The sequence below is a fragment of the Mus caroli genome, unplaced genomic scaffold (genome assembly GCF_978045245.1).
Source record: "Mus caroli unplaced genomic scaffold, Mus_caroli_1 scaffold_4, whole genome shotgun sequence".
In the NCBI taxonomy this organism is placed as follows: Eukaryota; Metazoa; Chordata; class Mammalia; order Rodentia; family Muridae; genus Mus; species Mus caroli.
Window position 1 is genome coordinate 95,773,452 of NW_028227259.1, and position 15,650 is coordinate 95,789,101.

At 40.8% G+C, this 15,650-nt stretch overlaps 1 protein-coding gene across 3 annotated transcripts in view; it reads right to left on the reverse strand.

The window, feature by feature from the left end:
* Cdkl2 (cyclin dependent kinase like 2) overlaps window positions 1-9,592 on the reverse strand; it is a 40,531-nt gene extending 30,939 nt beyond the window's left edge. For 2 of the 3 annotated variants that reach the window (XM_021163247.3, XM_021163244.3), the window contains exons 1-5: window positions 8,737-9,257; window positions 5,979-6,177; window positions 3,918-4,112; window positions 2,145-2,323; window positions 1,691-1,803 (exon numbers count right to left, since the gene is read on the reverse strand). In XM_021163247.3, the coding sequence (XP_021018906.1) occupies window positions 1,691-1,803; window positions 2,145-2,323; window positions 3,918-4,112; window positions 5,979-6,146 (655 nt within the window). In that variant the 5' untranslated portion in view covers window positions 6,147-6,177; window positions 8,737-9,257. Of the gene's footprint in view, window positions 1-1,690; window positions 1,804-2,144; window positions 2,324-3,917; window positions 4,113-5,978; window positions 6,178-8,736; window positions 9,258-9,352 lie in introns of those variants that run through there. The other variant, XM_021163243.3, reaches the window with a different exon arrangement.
* Window positions 9,593-15,650: the final 6,058 nt, after the last annotated feature.

Sequence of the window (15,650 nt, forward strand, 5' to 3'; positions counted from 1 at the left end):
TTCATCTAAAAACTTAAATGTAGCTATAAGCAGAATTAATGGTGAAGACATGGCAGGTAAAAAATATCTTGTGCCACTCTAGATGAAGTAGTACAGCCTCCAACAGTGAAATGTACCATCCTGCCCCAAAATAAAGAATTTATAGGTACATGGTCATGGGCTATTGTAGGCAAATCACTTCTTCCCTCTAAGAATTTAATTTTTGTTAAACAGATTGTGTCCCTATATCTAAGTTTAGACTTGAGCATTTAAACCTTTATCTCAATGTTAATACCTACTATATCATGAGCTGTATAGATAAAAAAAAAGTTGTTTTATAAACCCTTTATTAGACTAGAACTATAAATACTATATAAATGTAATATATGAAATAGTGAAAAGATTAATGTATGCATTCAGTACAGATGAAACCCCTCTGTTCTTTCTCCCTCTTCCCTATGATACAACAGTCATATAAAAATTCTACTGTAAGAAATCATATAATACTTCATAAATTCTTAATCCCAAAATTTTACATTATTCCAACTGTCTTCCTATTTTTCCATTTTAAAATCTACCTTAGAATATGAATTATATATTCTAACAAATGTAAGCCTCAGAGTCTAGCTTTAGAATTTCATCCAAAAATTTCACTAAGGACAAAAAGCAAAGTCTAGGAAGCAAGGCATGGTGATGTGCATCGTGGTCACAGGCATGGTGAACACATCTGTAGTCACAGGCATGATGATGACATCTGTGGTGGCAAACTTTGGGAGGCTGATGCAATAAAGGCTTAGGCAGAAGGATGGAGACTTTGAGGACACCCTGTGCTTCACAGTCAGACCCTGTCTCAGAAAACAGAAAAAACAAACCCTAAAATTTAAATGCAAGGCAACAGTAAGCTATCTCCTTTTTTTTTTTTTTAGGGTTTATTTACTTGTATTATATGTAAGTACACTGTTGCTGTCTTCAGACACTCCAGAAGACGGAGTCAGATCTCATTATGGATGGTTGTGAGCCACCATGTAGTTGCTGGGATTTGAACTTTGGACCTTCCCTTCCGAAGAGCAGTCGGGTGCTCTTACCCACTGAGCCATCTCACCAGCCCAGTAAGCTATCTCCTAAGTCTCTGTTTCTTTCATCTTATCCTGGAGATGAAGCTAAGGATGAAGAGGACAGCTGGGTCTCACCAAATGCTCACTGACTCCGGGGTAAAGTGATGAGGACATCTTGGCTGCTGAGGGCTGGGAATGAGAATGTTCAGAACCAGGCTCGGGGCTACTAGGATTTTTTGAGTTATTCTGAGTTTTCCTGCACTGTATTGTTATAATTTTTGTAACATTTTAAAATCAGAAGTGACTTTGAGCAACCTCGAGGTAGTTGATTGCATGCTAATATAATCTTTGTTAATATAGTTTTTACATTTTCCTGCTGATTGATTTGTGATTCTACTTATCTTCAGCAACCACCTCCTTCTCTCTTACACTGATCAGCCTTGCTAGAGGGTCAGTGTGTGTGTGTGTGTGTGTATAGCATGTGTGCATGTATACATGTGTATGTGTGTAGTGTGTGCATATGTGTATGTGTTTGCAATTTGCTCCATACCTTCACCTAAAATAAGTATTATCTTTAATTTATGAACAAATTAAAAAAAATAGAAACACACAAAGAAAAAAACTGAAAACTTTAAAGCACAGATGTATAATCTTACCTAAACATGTCATAATATGATGTAGCTGATCAATATCAGATTCTCCTGGAAACAGTGGCTGCCCCATAAGCATTTCAATGACCAGACAACCAATGGCCCAGATATCCACAGCCCTGCGAACAAAGTTACATGATGACTGCGTCCTCTATGGCACCTCACTCGGTTGTTATTTGTGGTTTTGAAAGGCATGCTAGTGAGTCTTGTCACTTCTAGCCTTCTATTTTAATAAGTGAGATTTCCAGAAACTTCAACCTTGTGATATTAAAGGAGAAAGATTATGAAAAATCCTTACAGAAAGTGTAAACTTTTTAAAGAGTTTTCAAGGAGAAAGCACTGGGGATCATTATGACTCATTTAGTAACACTGAGCCCTGGCCTTCCTCTCACTGTGAAGCAGGTCATTTATTACAAACACATCCCACTTTCAAAGAGCCGGCGTCACTCCTGCCGCTTACTTGCCATACTTGACATCACCGACCAGCAGTTCTGGAGCTCTGTACCACCGGGTGGCCACGTAGTCAGTGTAAACCTCCCCTGGAGCCGCCAGGGTCCGTGCAAATCCAAAGTCACATAATTTTACAACGCCAGACTGGGAGACTAATATATTCTCAGGCTTTATATCTCTGTGTATGATCTAAGACCAAAAAATCCATAGAACATAAGATGTTAAATAAGAAATAATTTATTGGTGTACTTGCCACAAGCAGTAACAGAATACAACACACAGAAAGTTGTTCCAGGCTCAGAGCGCTGGGACCTAGTGGGACCAAAGAGAACATGCATGTCTCAAGCAGCTGTTAAACTAGCCAACAGATCAACTTTCAGGCAACCACTACTGTCAAGACTAAGAAATAAACTGTTGAAAACTCATGGAAGAGATAAGCTTTGTGATTGGTCTTAATACACTACTACATTAGCAAACACTTGACCATGCAAATCAGCACGTTTTAATGAAAACAACTTGACCAAAAATCTGTCCTGGAATTTTGAGATCCATTAAAACAAGTTTAACTAGAGAAAAAACAAAATCAAACATACTGCATAGATACAGAAATGCTCTGAACACAAAAGCAGTCAATATTAAAACCTCACACCTTGAAGGCAGTGTATAGTTAAATGTGAGCTAATCATTCATAAGGTATAAAAAAATAAAGGGAAAGAGAAGCATACATATGCAGAATACATTAGAATGATTTATTAAGCTAGCATTCAATTTCCTGAGTTTGATTAATGTTAGTTTTCATGATAAAAATAATGTCAAATTGGATTTCTCTAACATCAATTTTCTGAGACTGGATCATTGTTTCAGGGGCCTCACAAAGAGAGCCAATGTTCCCTTAGGCTTGAACTAAACTAAATGTCTCTATGGAATAATTTATATATGTACACACAGATATAGTCACCTGTGTATACAGGTAGTTTTGGGCCACCTGATATTAGTGCTGGGAATAAAAAATAATCGGTGAACAAATATTTAAGTCTAGTTTATAAGTGAGGTATTTAGTGTTGTAGTATTCAGGGGCAAAGGAGCTAGAGAGCTGGCTCAGTGGGTAAGGGCACTTGCCTCAAAGCATAAAAACCTAAGTCCAATCCCCAGGACTTACATGGCAGAAGAGAACTGACTCCGGCACATTACATTTCGACATGTGCGCTGTGACCTGTACACACACAGTCAATCAACTGGGGTCCAAAAAGTACACTGATGTCTACAACTTACTTCAAAATATGTAAGTATTAGAAATTAATAAATTAGCAGGTAAATATAGATTATAAAACGTAGTGTCCAGTATACATACTTATTAAGCAAAAACAAGAAACTTGCCGGGTGCACGCCTTTAATCGCAGCATTTGGGAGGCAGAGGCAGGCAGATTTCTGAGTTCGAGGCCAGCCTGGTCTACAGAGTGAGTTCCAGGACAGCCAGGGCTACACAGAGAAACCCTGTCTCAAAAAACCAAAAACAAAACAAAACAAAAAAAACCCAAGAAACTCTTAAATGTATAATACAGCTAAGGAGAATAGGGAGTCCACTGTGTACCCTTCAACTTTCCAGTAGAGCCTAACTGATTTTTGGAATACATATATATGACATGTGAAAATTAGCAATACCAAATTTAATTCCTTATGTTACTGGTTCAAACTTAAAATAACTATCTCATTAAACTAGGTCACAGCTTAGCTTATTACACAGCAAAGGATTGGCAAAATAAGCATCATACCTAATACTTACATTGTGACTGTGGCAAAATCCAATTCCATTAATAATCTGAAACAAATATTTTTGAACTACTTGATAGTCTAGTCCATTTGGAAAGAGTTTCAAGTCATCAAGAATCGTGTGGTCAACAAATTCAAAGACTAGGTACCAACGCTTTTTTTTCTTACATACTTCCAACAAATTCACCAAATTTTCATGCCGCAGTTGCTGTTATTAAAAATATATGTAAAATAATTTTAGATCAAGTTATGAGTAATTAGCTATCACTTGAAAGATATCAGTAAAAGAAAAACATATAAATTAAATGCATAAACAATATTCATTATAAAAGTATGTTCAAGTTCTAAAATAACAGTCAAAAGAGCATACTGTTCCTTCTCCTCTCAGAGAACATAATAAAGTCACTTCTTTAAAAAAAAATCACAAGAACAGAACAGCTCTCAGAACTAACAAGGAAAGGCAGGCTGAGGAACAGCCACACAGAGGCACTTGCTAAAAGAATCTATCAGACAAAATAAACAACTTTATTAGAAAAAAGACCTCAAAAAATACAAATTCAGAGAAATGGAGACTAACAGAATTCAACCCTATAGTCAGCCCCAGGATATAAAGAAATGATCACAAACCATAGTGGATTTCTGTTACTCCCAGTGAAATTCTGTCTTCTTCCCTAACTGTACCTTTTACTAACAGATGCTCCAAAAGTACCACATTACCATAAAATTAAACGTATTCAAGGGGCTGAGGGTGCAGCTCAGAAACAGAACTTGCCTAGTGTGATCGAGGCCCTGGGTTCATTTAGCATGAAAGAGGAAGAAGAAAAGAAGGGAGGAAGGACACACAGAAGGGGATGATTATCCCAAAGTCTGTTCAACAACGCTATATATATATGAAAGGAGTTAAGACAAACGGCAGGTTGACACTCCCCAAATATAAATAAAACAACATTGCCACCTGTAAAAAGGAGGACATCACAAGAGCATGTGATCCAGCACCTGTGTTTAATCAAATTGTATTTAAGTAAAAAAGTGGGACAATTTTGAACATGGGAAATTTATCGGTTTCATATAGGGACAAACCCTATTGAAATATGGGCATCATGGCTGTGGAACACCAAGTGCACATTTTATTAATTTTTATTTTTGAGACAGTCTTTCTATTACATAGGTCTGGCTATCCTGGGACCAGGATATTACCTGGTCATAGACCAGGCTGGCCTCAAACTAAGAGAACTCCATCTGCCTCTGCCTCTGGAATGCTGGGATTAAAAGCATAAGCTACTATACCTGGCTATAAATATTCATTTTTAAAAGTGCATTAAGACAGACAGCTAACGTCTCATGGGAACATTGAGAGACAGCAGAACAATGGAATCAAATTCTGAACATCCTGTAATGAACTCAAATAATTTTGTTTTCTGTGGATATAGTCCTTTTTTTTAAGATTTATTTTATTTATATGAGTACACTGTAGCTGTCTTCAGATACACCAGAAAGAAGGCACCAGATCCCATTACAGATGGTTGTGAGCCACCATGTGGTTGCTGGGAATTGAACTCAGAACCTCTGGAAGAGCAGCTGGTGCTCTTAACTGCTAGGCCATCTCTCCAGCCCCTGGATTTTCTTATAATGAAACAAATGTAAAAACACAGGGCTAGGGAAACAGCTTAGCAGCAAAGCACGAGATCTGAGTTCAAAGCCCCAGAACCTACAGAAAAAGCCAGGTCTAAGATCATGTGCTGCGGAGGGGAGGGCATCAAGATTGGGCTCACTGGCAAGCCAGTCTACTCCACTTGGCAAGTTCCTGGGTGGCCAGCACCTGAGTAGTAACACTAAGTTTGTCCTCTGGCCTCCATATATACATACACATGTGCACCCCTATCTGCACAAGAGTGCACATGTGTGGGCACACATACACTACACACATTCACACACATATACTGTCACAGACTCACAAACATACACTTACACACAGTCACACACGTGCGCACACACACCACAGTGATGTTTTCCTTCAAATGTAACAGTCTTGAACAAGAAGCAACTTCCTTTTCTGCTCAATGCACGCTCTTACCTTTAGTAATTTGATCTCTCGCATTGCAATCTTCTTAACCATTTTATCATCGTCACTTTCTAAGAACTTCTTAATGGCCACAATTCTTCCACTGTCTTTGTTCCTACACTTCATCACCATTCCGTAACTCCCCTCTCCAACCAATCCTAGGTTCTCATACTTCTCCATTTTGCTTTAAAACCAGTAGGAATTTTTCTTGCTGTGGAAACCAAAGCATGGCATTAAGAGTGCTGAGGACATCCGTTCCCTCCAATCTTTGAGACTGTTTCCCTTGTCACAGCGATCACTGCATTCACAGTGATCAATGATGACACAATGTCTTACCATTCCCACATGCTTTCAAAATGTGTATACAATTTAAAAATAGACAATGCGCTAGGCGGTGGTAGTGCACACCTTTAATCCCAGCACTAGGGAGGCAGAGACAGAGGAGGCAGAGGAGACAGAGGCAGAGGCAGAGGCAGGAAGATCTCTGTGAGTTCCAGGCCAGTCTGGTCTATGGAGCTAGTTCCAAGACAGCCAGAGCTACACAGAGAAAACCTATCTCAAAAAAACAAACCAACCAAACAGAAAAGCATGTACTGCTCTTCCAGTGGACCTGGGTTTGCTTCCCAACACCCCTATAGTGGACCACAGTCATCTGTCAGGGGACCCAACATCCACTTCTGGGCACATGCATCAGGCACTTGCATGTATATGGTACACACAGATATATGTACAGGATACACTCATACAAATGAAGTAAAAATTAAGCAAATCTGCCAGGCATGGTGGCACATCCTAGCATCCAGGAGGCAGAGGCAGGCATATTTCTGTGAGCTTGAGGCCAGCCTGCTCTACATAGTGAGTTGAGGGACAGCTGCAGCTATGTAGAGAGAACCTGTCATGAACACAAAACAAAACTAACTAAATAAATAAATAAGCCTTAGAAAAAGTTTATACAAGATTCAAAATATCCAAGTTGGAAGTCTTTATGCACTTTCAACTTAATTGTAAAAATTATTACAGCATAACCACTGAATTAATACTGAACTTTTGATAAATTTTCTCATCATACTAATTATTATTTTAAACTTGAGTCACTTAAATTTTATAGATATACAGGATTCTTTCACATCTGGATATAAAGTGTTTTCTGAATAAAGTCTATCATAAATGGAATCTTATTTTATCAATAATTGACAAATTCCAGCAACCAGCTTTTTATATTATATATTTTAATAAAGAAAAAATCATTATTTGGGGGCTGGGAATGTGACTAGTGGTAGAGTGTATGCTTAGCACGGGTATGAAGCCCCTGGGTTTGAATCCTAGACACACATACACACACACATACACACACACTTGTCCATCATGCTCAGCATAAATTTTATTTATTTTTTTAAATCTGACTTTTGAATTTAAATTCCAGCAGCCGTGAATAAAAAAATATTGCTCTAGATACTGATTTGGTTTCAACACGGGCTGGGGAAGACTTAAACTTTAGGTATATTTGTATTTTAAAATATAAATATTAGATGATTATATTCAAATGATGACTCACAGTTGAATTTTTAAGAGCCTGATCATACCAAAACAAAACAAACAAACAAAAAACCCAAAACAAAACAAAAACAAAAACCTTATCACAAACTCTTGGAAGGAAAATACTTCTTTCCACTTAATATTAATTGCATATGATATTGATATAGAGCTAACTTACCCAGACTATAAAAAGTGGTGATGTTTTAGTGGCTTCTAGTATATTCATAGCAAAGGGGGAAAACCAACCAAACAAACAAACAAAAAAAAACATTGACTTTTTATTCTAAAAAATTATGATAATCCAAAGTATATATTACATTTTCAACACTTGACACCTAAGTGTGTGTGTGTATGTGTGTGTGTGTGTTAACCCAGGGCCTCCAATAGGCTAAGCAGGTGTTCTTTCTACCACTGAAATATACCATCCAGCAGCCATTATTTGCACAGTGTAAATGGAGATGAACACAGAAGAGAGAAGATGGAGAGAATGAAAAGAATCCTAATTAACATCAAATTCAAAGCTCTTCACTATCTTATTACCACGTTGGGTTTTAGATTCTACTAAAAACTATTTACAGTGTCATAGGCACTGATTTCCCATATAGTTCACATTTTAACTTCTTTTTACCTTTAATTACTTTTTTAATAAAAAAGTTTACATTTGGAAAAATCTTCAGTGTGATGCTAACTGGCTTAGTTTTAACCTTCCCTTAACTATACATTGTAAAGGAGTAAGCTTTAGGCTCATGAAAATAATACAAATAGCTGGAATCTATAGCCTAGATCGTTTTTAAACATACTGTAATTGGCATCCTAGATATTTAAAGATGCAAAATGAACCAAATAAAAATGACCTTAATTATGTCTACAAAGTTCTGAAACATATTATAACCTAGTATTATACAAGTGAACTAATCCAAATTTATTTTCCCAACCATGTGGACACACTACATAGAGCACACCTACTTGTTTAAGTGGGACTGTCTAAAATACCTTAAGAATATCATGGCCTAAAATACGCCTTGTTTCCTCAGTAACTTATAACCCATCAGTTTCTTGCCTTCTCACTCTTAAATCTACGGGTAGCACGTGGCATACAAAAAAGAAGTCTAGGATATGTGCCATACAAGCATACTGTTCAAATACTACCAATGTTCTTTGGTTAAAATCAAACTGAAATTTCTTATACATAAAAGAACGAAATAACTGGGTTTTTAAAAAGTATTATACTTACTATTTCTTCCAAACCCTTCACATGGAAAGAGCCAAAGGTTTTCAACTTGGAAACAAATTTAAGGTGATATGCATCTCGCTAGCAGATCTAAAAAGATGCTGACTAGCTAGCACACTAGCAATCCCAGTATTGGGATTTCCTCTGCGGACGCAATTACTGGTCCTAGGTGAAGCAGGCAGGGAGGCAGATTGGCTTCTGCCCTCCGCAAGCTCACACTTCCGAGGACTGCGGGCCGCATGCTGCCGTCGTCAAGGCAACGACCTCACTCGGTCCCCAGCCATAGGCAGTCTCCAGAGAGAGAGAGAGGAAGGGCCCGAGTCAGAATGCGTCCGCGGCAGGCAAAGACACAAGCACCTGTCAAGGACAACAGCTGCAGAGAAACGAATTGGGGAAAACAGAGCACCGCCGGCCGAAAGCCCTCGGGTCGCTCAGCTCAGGGAAGCGGCACCTCGCCAAGTAGCCCTAGGCTAAGGCGTTGGCCACCCTAGCTGCAAGGGGCGGCTCTCACCCGCCGGGTCCCGCCCCGCCTACGGCGGAGCCTCCCTGATCCTGATTGGCTGAGGCCTGTCGTCAGGCGTTGTGATTGGCTCTGTGCCACCCCGCCCCGCCCCTTCACCTGGAGCACGCAGGTTCGCTCAGCTGACGGCCTCGTCCCCACACCTACGGTCTTAAGTTTGTAGGGACCTTTCTGCCGGCGCCAGGAGACCTCTGCTCTCAGGGGACCGCAGGTTGCCCCAGTGGCCACGAGGAGAGCCAAGGTGACGGTTCGCTGGGACTGAGGAGACCATGAGATTTCCCAGCTTGCCCGCCCGCGGCGCAGCGGGGCGCTGCGGGGCGCGGGCCCCACCCGGGGAGGTTCCGCCCAGCCTCGATTCCTCGCTTCCTTTCGGTTCCGGGCGATGGACCGGAAGAGCCCAGTAGTTTATTTAGCCGAAATTGGTGGGATGAGATCTGTTGACAGACCTGACAGGAATAAGGACCCTGGGACGCCAGCCTGGTAGGGAAAGGTTTGGGGTAGAGCCCAGATTGGACGTGAAAGCAAGAGAGGTAGGTGCTGACTGCTAGCGGCGCAAGCTGGAGCTTAAAACTTGCCTTCTGCTTGAAGACTAGATTAGCCACGACAGGGCAAGATCGGAAGACCATTACCAAGCATATGCTGACGTCTTACAGAAGCCGCGAAATTCGTTCTCCCTCGTTATTAAGGGACCGAGATTGTAAGGCCAAATAGTTTTACTTGTATTCATCAATAGCCACACAATTTGTACTCAAATGTTTTTTTTTTTAAATAGCTCGATCCAGAAAAGTATCCTTGATAACAGACACGTATATGCCTAGCCAGCACCCAGGGGTTATTCTTGCATAGTAAGGTGTAAGAGCAATTGTTTTATAATTTTTCTTAGTTCGGTACTGCATTAATCTCCCAGTGCTCAGTTACCATCATTCACCAAACCGCTTAAAATCGAGTTCCCGAACCTACAATTTTGAGAACCACCTCTGGAGACAGGGTATGGGTTTTTGTTTTTGTGGGGGGTTTTGTTTTTGGATATCCCAAGATGTGAATTATAATGTAGCAATGAGCTGTGACCAACCTGAAGATAATTCCCATCGCTTTACTCTAGATTGTAACAAACCCCATGAGGTTTAAATACAAAAATATTTATGAGTGTTCTGCCTGCTTGTATGTCTGTGCACTGTGAGCGTGCTTGGTGCCCACAGAGGTAAAAGAGGGCGTCAAGACCCCCTGGAACTGGAGTTACAGTTGGTTTGATTGCCGTGGGCATGCTGAGAGTCAAACGTGGGTCCTCAGGAAGAGTGACAGGTGTGCTTGGCCACTGAGCCATCTCTCTAGACATTCATGTGAACTTTTATGAACAAACAGGTTTATTAGGGTGGGAACCTCATATTTTACTTTTTTTCCAGTTGTACAAAAAATAAACAGTTGAGGGGCCTTCAAAGAGGTCTTGAAACTGGAATGACCCTGTGGTATCCATGGGAACTGAAAGGACAAATGCTATAAAAATGTGAACAGGTGTTGCTTGAGAAAATATTTAAAAGTTGGAAATAACTGTAAAGGAACTAGAGGGTAGTCAAGAAGTACACGTTCCTTTGGGAAATAGGGTAGTTCATTCAGTGATGGCATGCTTGCTTAGACTGCACAAAGCCCTGGGCCCCACATCCAACAATTTATACAATAAGGCATGATGGTTGTGGCACAGCCCTGTAATCTCAGCCCTCGGAGGTAGGGTGCAGGAGTGCCACAAAGTCAGGTCTCTCTCAGCTACTGATCAAGCTCAAGACCTGGCCTTTGTGAGGCACCATGAAGAAGGGAAGGGGGAGGAAGATTATTCTGTCTGTCATCCGATTACTGAAGAGGAAGGAGATACATGTTATGTAGAACAACTAGGATTGCTGTTTTCTTCTTGAACCATAAAATAACTGGCAGAGAAAAATGGTAGGGAAGGAGGCAGCATCAGTAATTCCTGAAATACCAAGTGTAAGGGTTTATTAGTCCAGAAGAATTCAAGGAGAGAAAACATGCTCATTAGCTAGCCTAGATCTTTAGTAAATTTCATTTTTCTATTAAACCATACTGGTCAGCCTGGCACGTAGTGAAAACTTTAGTCCCCGGCAAGCATATGTCTTGAGTTCAAGGCCAGCCTAGACTATACTGCAGGTTCCAAGCCAGCCAGAGCTGTATGTTGAGACCTTGCCCCAAACAAAACAAACATACTGGTCAGATTGAGGCTCAAGAAAATTGTAAGTTTAAACTCCTAAAGATAGGTAGTTATGACAAGTTTCACTTCAATAGGAACAGAATAATAACATTTAGTGTGCAAACTGAACCTGTGCATCATGAATCTACAGTGGAAATGAGCCTTGTTTCATACAAGATGCCAAGTTCAAGGGCAAGAATGGAGAAAATGGGGAATATAATACCTGGTGATTAAACACAGGAGGTAAGGAATCAAGAATGCTGGGAAAGCTGGTACCCAGCTAAACAAATAAGACGAGTTATAATGGCTCTTAAAATTAAAAATCACCAGAATAAGTGAAAAACGTTCTAAGGAAAACACTGGAAATGCCTGAGGTAGAGCCCAGCCCTCCAGACACAACAACAAAGCAAAGCATGAATAGGCTAAGAAATACAACTATTCCACTTCTCCATCCCCACCCAAGAGCAGTGACAGCAAGTGTCCACACAACAGCTTCTATTCAGATGCTGGGAGCTATGCTGTTGGCAGTAGCCAAGTGAAAACCCAAGTGTCCATCAGCAGGGTTTAGCTCTAGCATTTTCATTCAGTAGAACACTGGTTCTCAACCTGTAGACTATGATCCCTTTGGGAGTGAGTCATATATCAGATCTCCTGCATATCAGATACTATGATTATAAAGTAGCAAAATTAGTTATGAAGTAGCAGCAGAATACTTGTATGGTTGGGAATCACAATATGAGGAACTATTAAAGGGTAGCAGTGTTAGAAAAGTTGAGAACAGCCGGGTGGTGGTGGCATACGCCTTTAATCCCAGCACTTGGGAGTCAGAGACAGGCGGATTTCTGAGTTCAAGGTCAGCCTGGTCTACAAAGTGAGTTCCAGGACAGCCAGGGCTACACAGAGAAACCCTGTCTCGAAAAACAAAAACAAAACTTAATTAGAGCTAGGTGTTGTGGTACATACCTTTAATCCCAGCACCTGCAGCCAAGCTAGCCAGGCCTATAAAGCCAGGTCTAGGTCAGCCAAGGCTATATTGACTCTCAAGGGGGATAGGAGTGACAGCCAACTCTACATATTGAGATCAGAGGTCTCAACGCACTCTCACACCAAAGGCTGCTCAGTTTGGAGATGGAAGATACAGCATACCACTTCTTCCAAGTTCCACACAGCTCATGCTAAGGTGTCGACAGCAGTGCCACCTTGCAAATCCAGTCCTCAAATACTAAAATGTGTTGTCTGCTTGACTTCTTTTCACACTGGTAACGTGCTTCATTCACACATACTCCCCCTTTCTCTGTAGCCTCTACGCTATCCTGAAGCAGTTTTTCAGAAAAAGGAGCTGGATAGATGGTTCGGCATTTAAGTACACTGCTCATCCAGAGATCTGAGCTTGATTCCCAGAATCCACATGGCAGTTCACAGCAGCCTGTAAGTCAGTTCTAGACTTATACTCTGAGTGCACGCTTTTGCCCTGAGAGCACCAGGCACACTAGCTGTACACTGACATGCACACAAGTAAAACACCTACCCCCATATGTATTTATAAAGTTCAGGAGTCTGTGTCAGTCCCCTTTGTTACCCCTGTCTTCTCAGGCTTCATCTATCACTTCAGAGATGGTTCTTACCAAGCCATTATATACACGTGCTGCCACTCATCTGTGGTGCATAACCCACTGCTGACCATAAACTGCCCTTCTCCTAGCCCCACAGATGGCTTACCTCTTGCTGCTGATGAAAATAGTATAGCCATGACAAACTTCTATGTACCCAGTTCTGGCCCATAAAACCCTATCAAGGTCCTTCATGCACTACTTGCTGTTTAGATGGCTAAATGTAATTTCAAAGCTAGCATACACTGAAGACTGTAGAACCTCCATTCAGCTGTGTTCCCAAATGACCAATGAGCCAGAGAAGCAGCACTTCTACCGTAACAATCCTTGTGAGGCAAGTTAACTTACCTGAACCACTAGACACTTGAGGGTCTAATTACACAAGTTGGCCTGTCAGTAACTCATTTGCTATTCTGACTTCTGAGCATTTGTTACCAAACTGCTCATGGCACCAGTCTTTGCCATATTTGGTGTCCCAGTATTCTCTGCATGCAACACCTGTAGTTCAATTGGGAAAACACCGAAGAGCTTATTAGTCAGCCTCTTCTGTAGGTGATCTCATCTAATCCAAAGGATGCAAAACTCCACTCAGCAGAGGCTTTTAGACAGAGACACAGGAGTAAATGGTCTGTAAGGCCAGTCTGATCTACATAGCAAGTTCCAGGCCAGTTAGGGCAACACTGTGAGACTACCTTACCAAAAAATAAATAACTCATTTGACTGACACTTGATGAATATCCAAATTGGCCTATGAAACTTAAAGATCTATGTTGTCTTTCCATTTGAAATGTTCTTTCTCTAGATCTTCTCAAGGAAATTGTCTGATTCCAATGTGCCTCACTTCATTAAGCCCCCCACCCACCCTGGGATATAATAGATCCACTTATGGTCCCTATTAGTCTCTCCCATTTCTATTCCATATAAAACCATGTATTCCTGGGTAAAGTATTTACCTGTGCTGTGTCAAAGTTAATACAAAAAAACTAATAGGATTACTGTTAGAACTAAACAGCCATTGACTGCTATGAAGAGTTCACTTCCTTTGCACACATCACATTAAGTACTACTTGTGCCTGCTTTAAAACAAATGCCAAGTCATTTCTGATAGCAAGCAAATCACCAAATGAGATTTTCTTCTACCACCTTTGTTACCATACTAGACAAGGGATTTTAATTTTGAGCCTCTACAAGATATAATTCATCTCTTAGAATATCAAAACTTAACAGGCTTGACAGATTTAAAAATAAAACCCTAAGACACAAAAGGCCTTCCTTATGTTCACCCCACGGAATGTTAACAGCTAGCTTCTAGCTTCTGTTCCAAGTCTCTACTGGGCCTCTTTACTTCAGAGGCCAGCCGTCTACAGATTTCTAGAACAGCCAAGCTTACATAGAGGGAAGCTTGAAAAATGTGTGTATTTCAAAAGATATGCCTGACACAGGTAACAGTTTCCTCATGGAGGGCCTACTATACTCACCAAACCCTAAATCAGAAGAAGGCAGCACTCATGGGCAGCTGCTGATGCAGTCTGTGATGCTGTACCAGCTATTAATATAATGAAACCAAAGAAGTACCGTTCCGAGGAAAGGAAGAAAAAAAACCAAAACCCTTTTAATGGTGTGACATCAAAATGGAAATAGAGTAGCCAGTCACAAAAGGACTCCAAGGAAATGACCAGCTTAATCCAAATTTTAGAAATCAAGGGCAACTCACATAGTTCATGTGTCAATATTTGGTAATGCCAAAACCAGACTTCTTGGAAGGATATTAAGTGCAACAGATACACAATAAACAGACCTGGGGATTTTAGCCCTGTTTCCCATTTGTCAAAAGCAACCAGGAACCATCATTATTTTAGAAACACTGTTTTCCGAGTCGGGGGTTTTGAGGGGTGGGTGAAAGGGTGTCCCAGCCAAGCTTCAGGTGAGGCTGACTTTGAACTACTGATGCACCTGCCACCATGCCCCAAGTGCTAGGGTTAGCAGTGTGCCACCCTACCTGCCTAAATTTCTTTTAAGCAATTATTTTCCAGGAAAGCTTACTGAAATCTTGTCACAAGTATTATGAACATAGCTGTTTCTTTCTGGAGGGGCACTGCTTTTTGAAAATCGTTGACCAATAATTAAAAGGATTTCCTGAGTCAAGTTGCATATATTTCACAAAAGTACTTGCCTAGCAAGAAAATGGTCCTAGGGTCAATGTCTGACACCACAAAGATATTTTAACCTGCATGCTGCCAGCAGCCCCTGCATTTAAGGGCCCAAGGCAACAACAGGGTCACTGGACTCCGTAACTGTGAAGAGACCAGCCTGATTGAGTCCTCCAGATCCTGCTGCAAAATTAAAAATCCCAGACCAACTAACTTGTTCCTGCAAAATGTCTGCCTATTTTTCAAGACAGCATATAGATGTTTAGATTACAACTTGCTTCCACACACATTTAGTAGTTACTGCAGCCCAGGCTAGCATCTGGCTGTGTTTGAGCCAGAGCTTCAGATCATCTGCCTCTAACCCGCCAAAAGTCAGGGGAACAGATCTTCCCTCCCAACAGCTACTTAAGTGTACTTCCAGCCTTCTCGTTGTCCTCAGC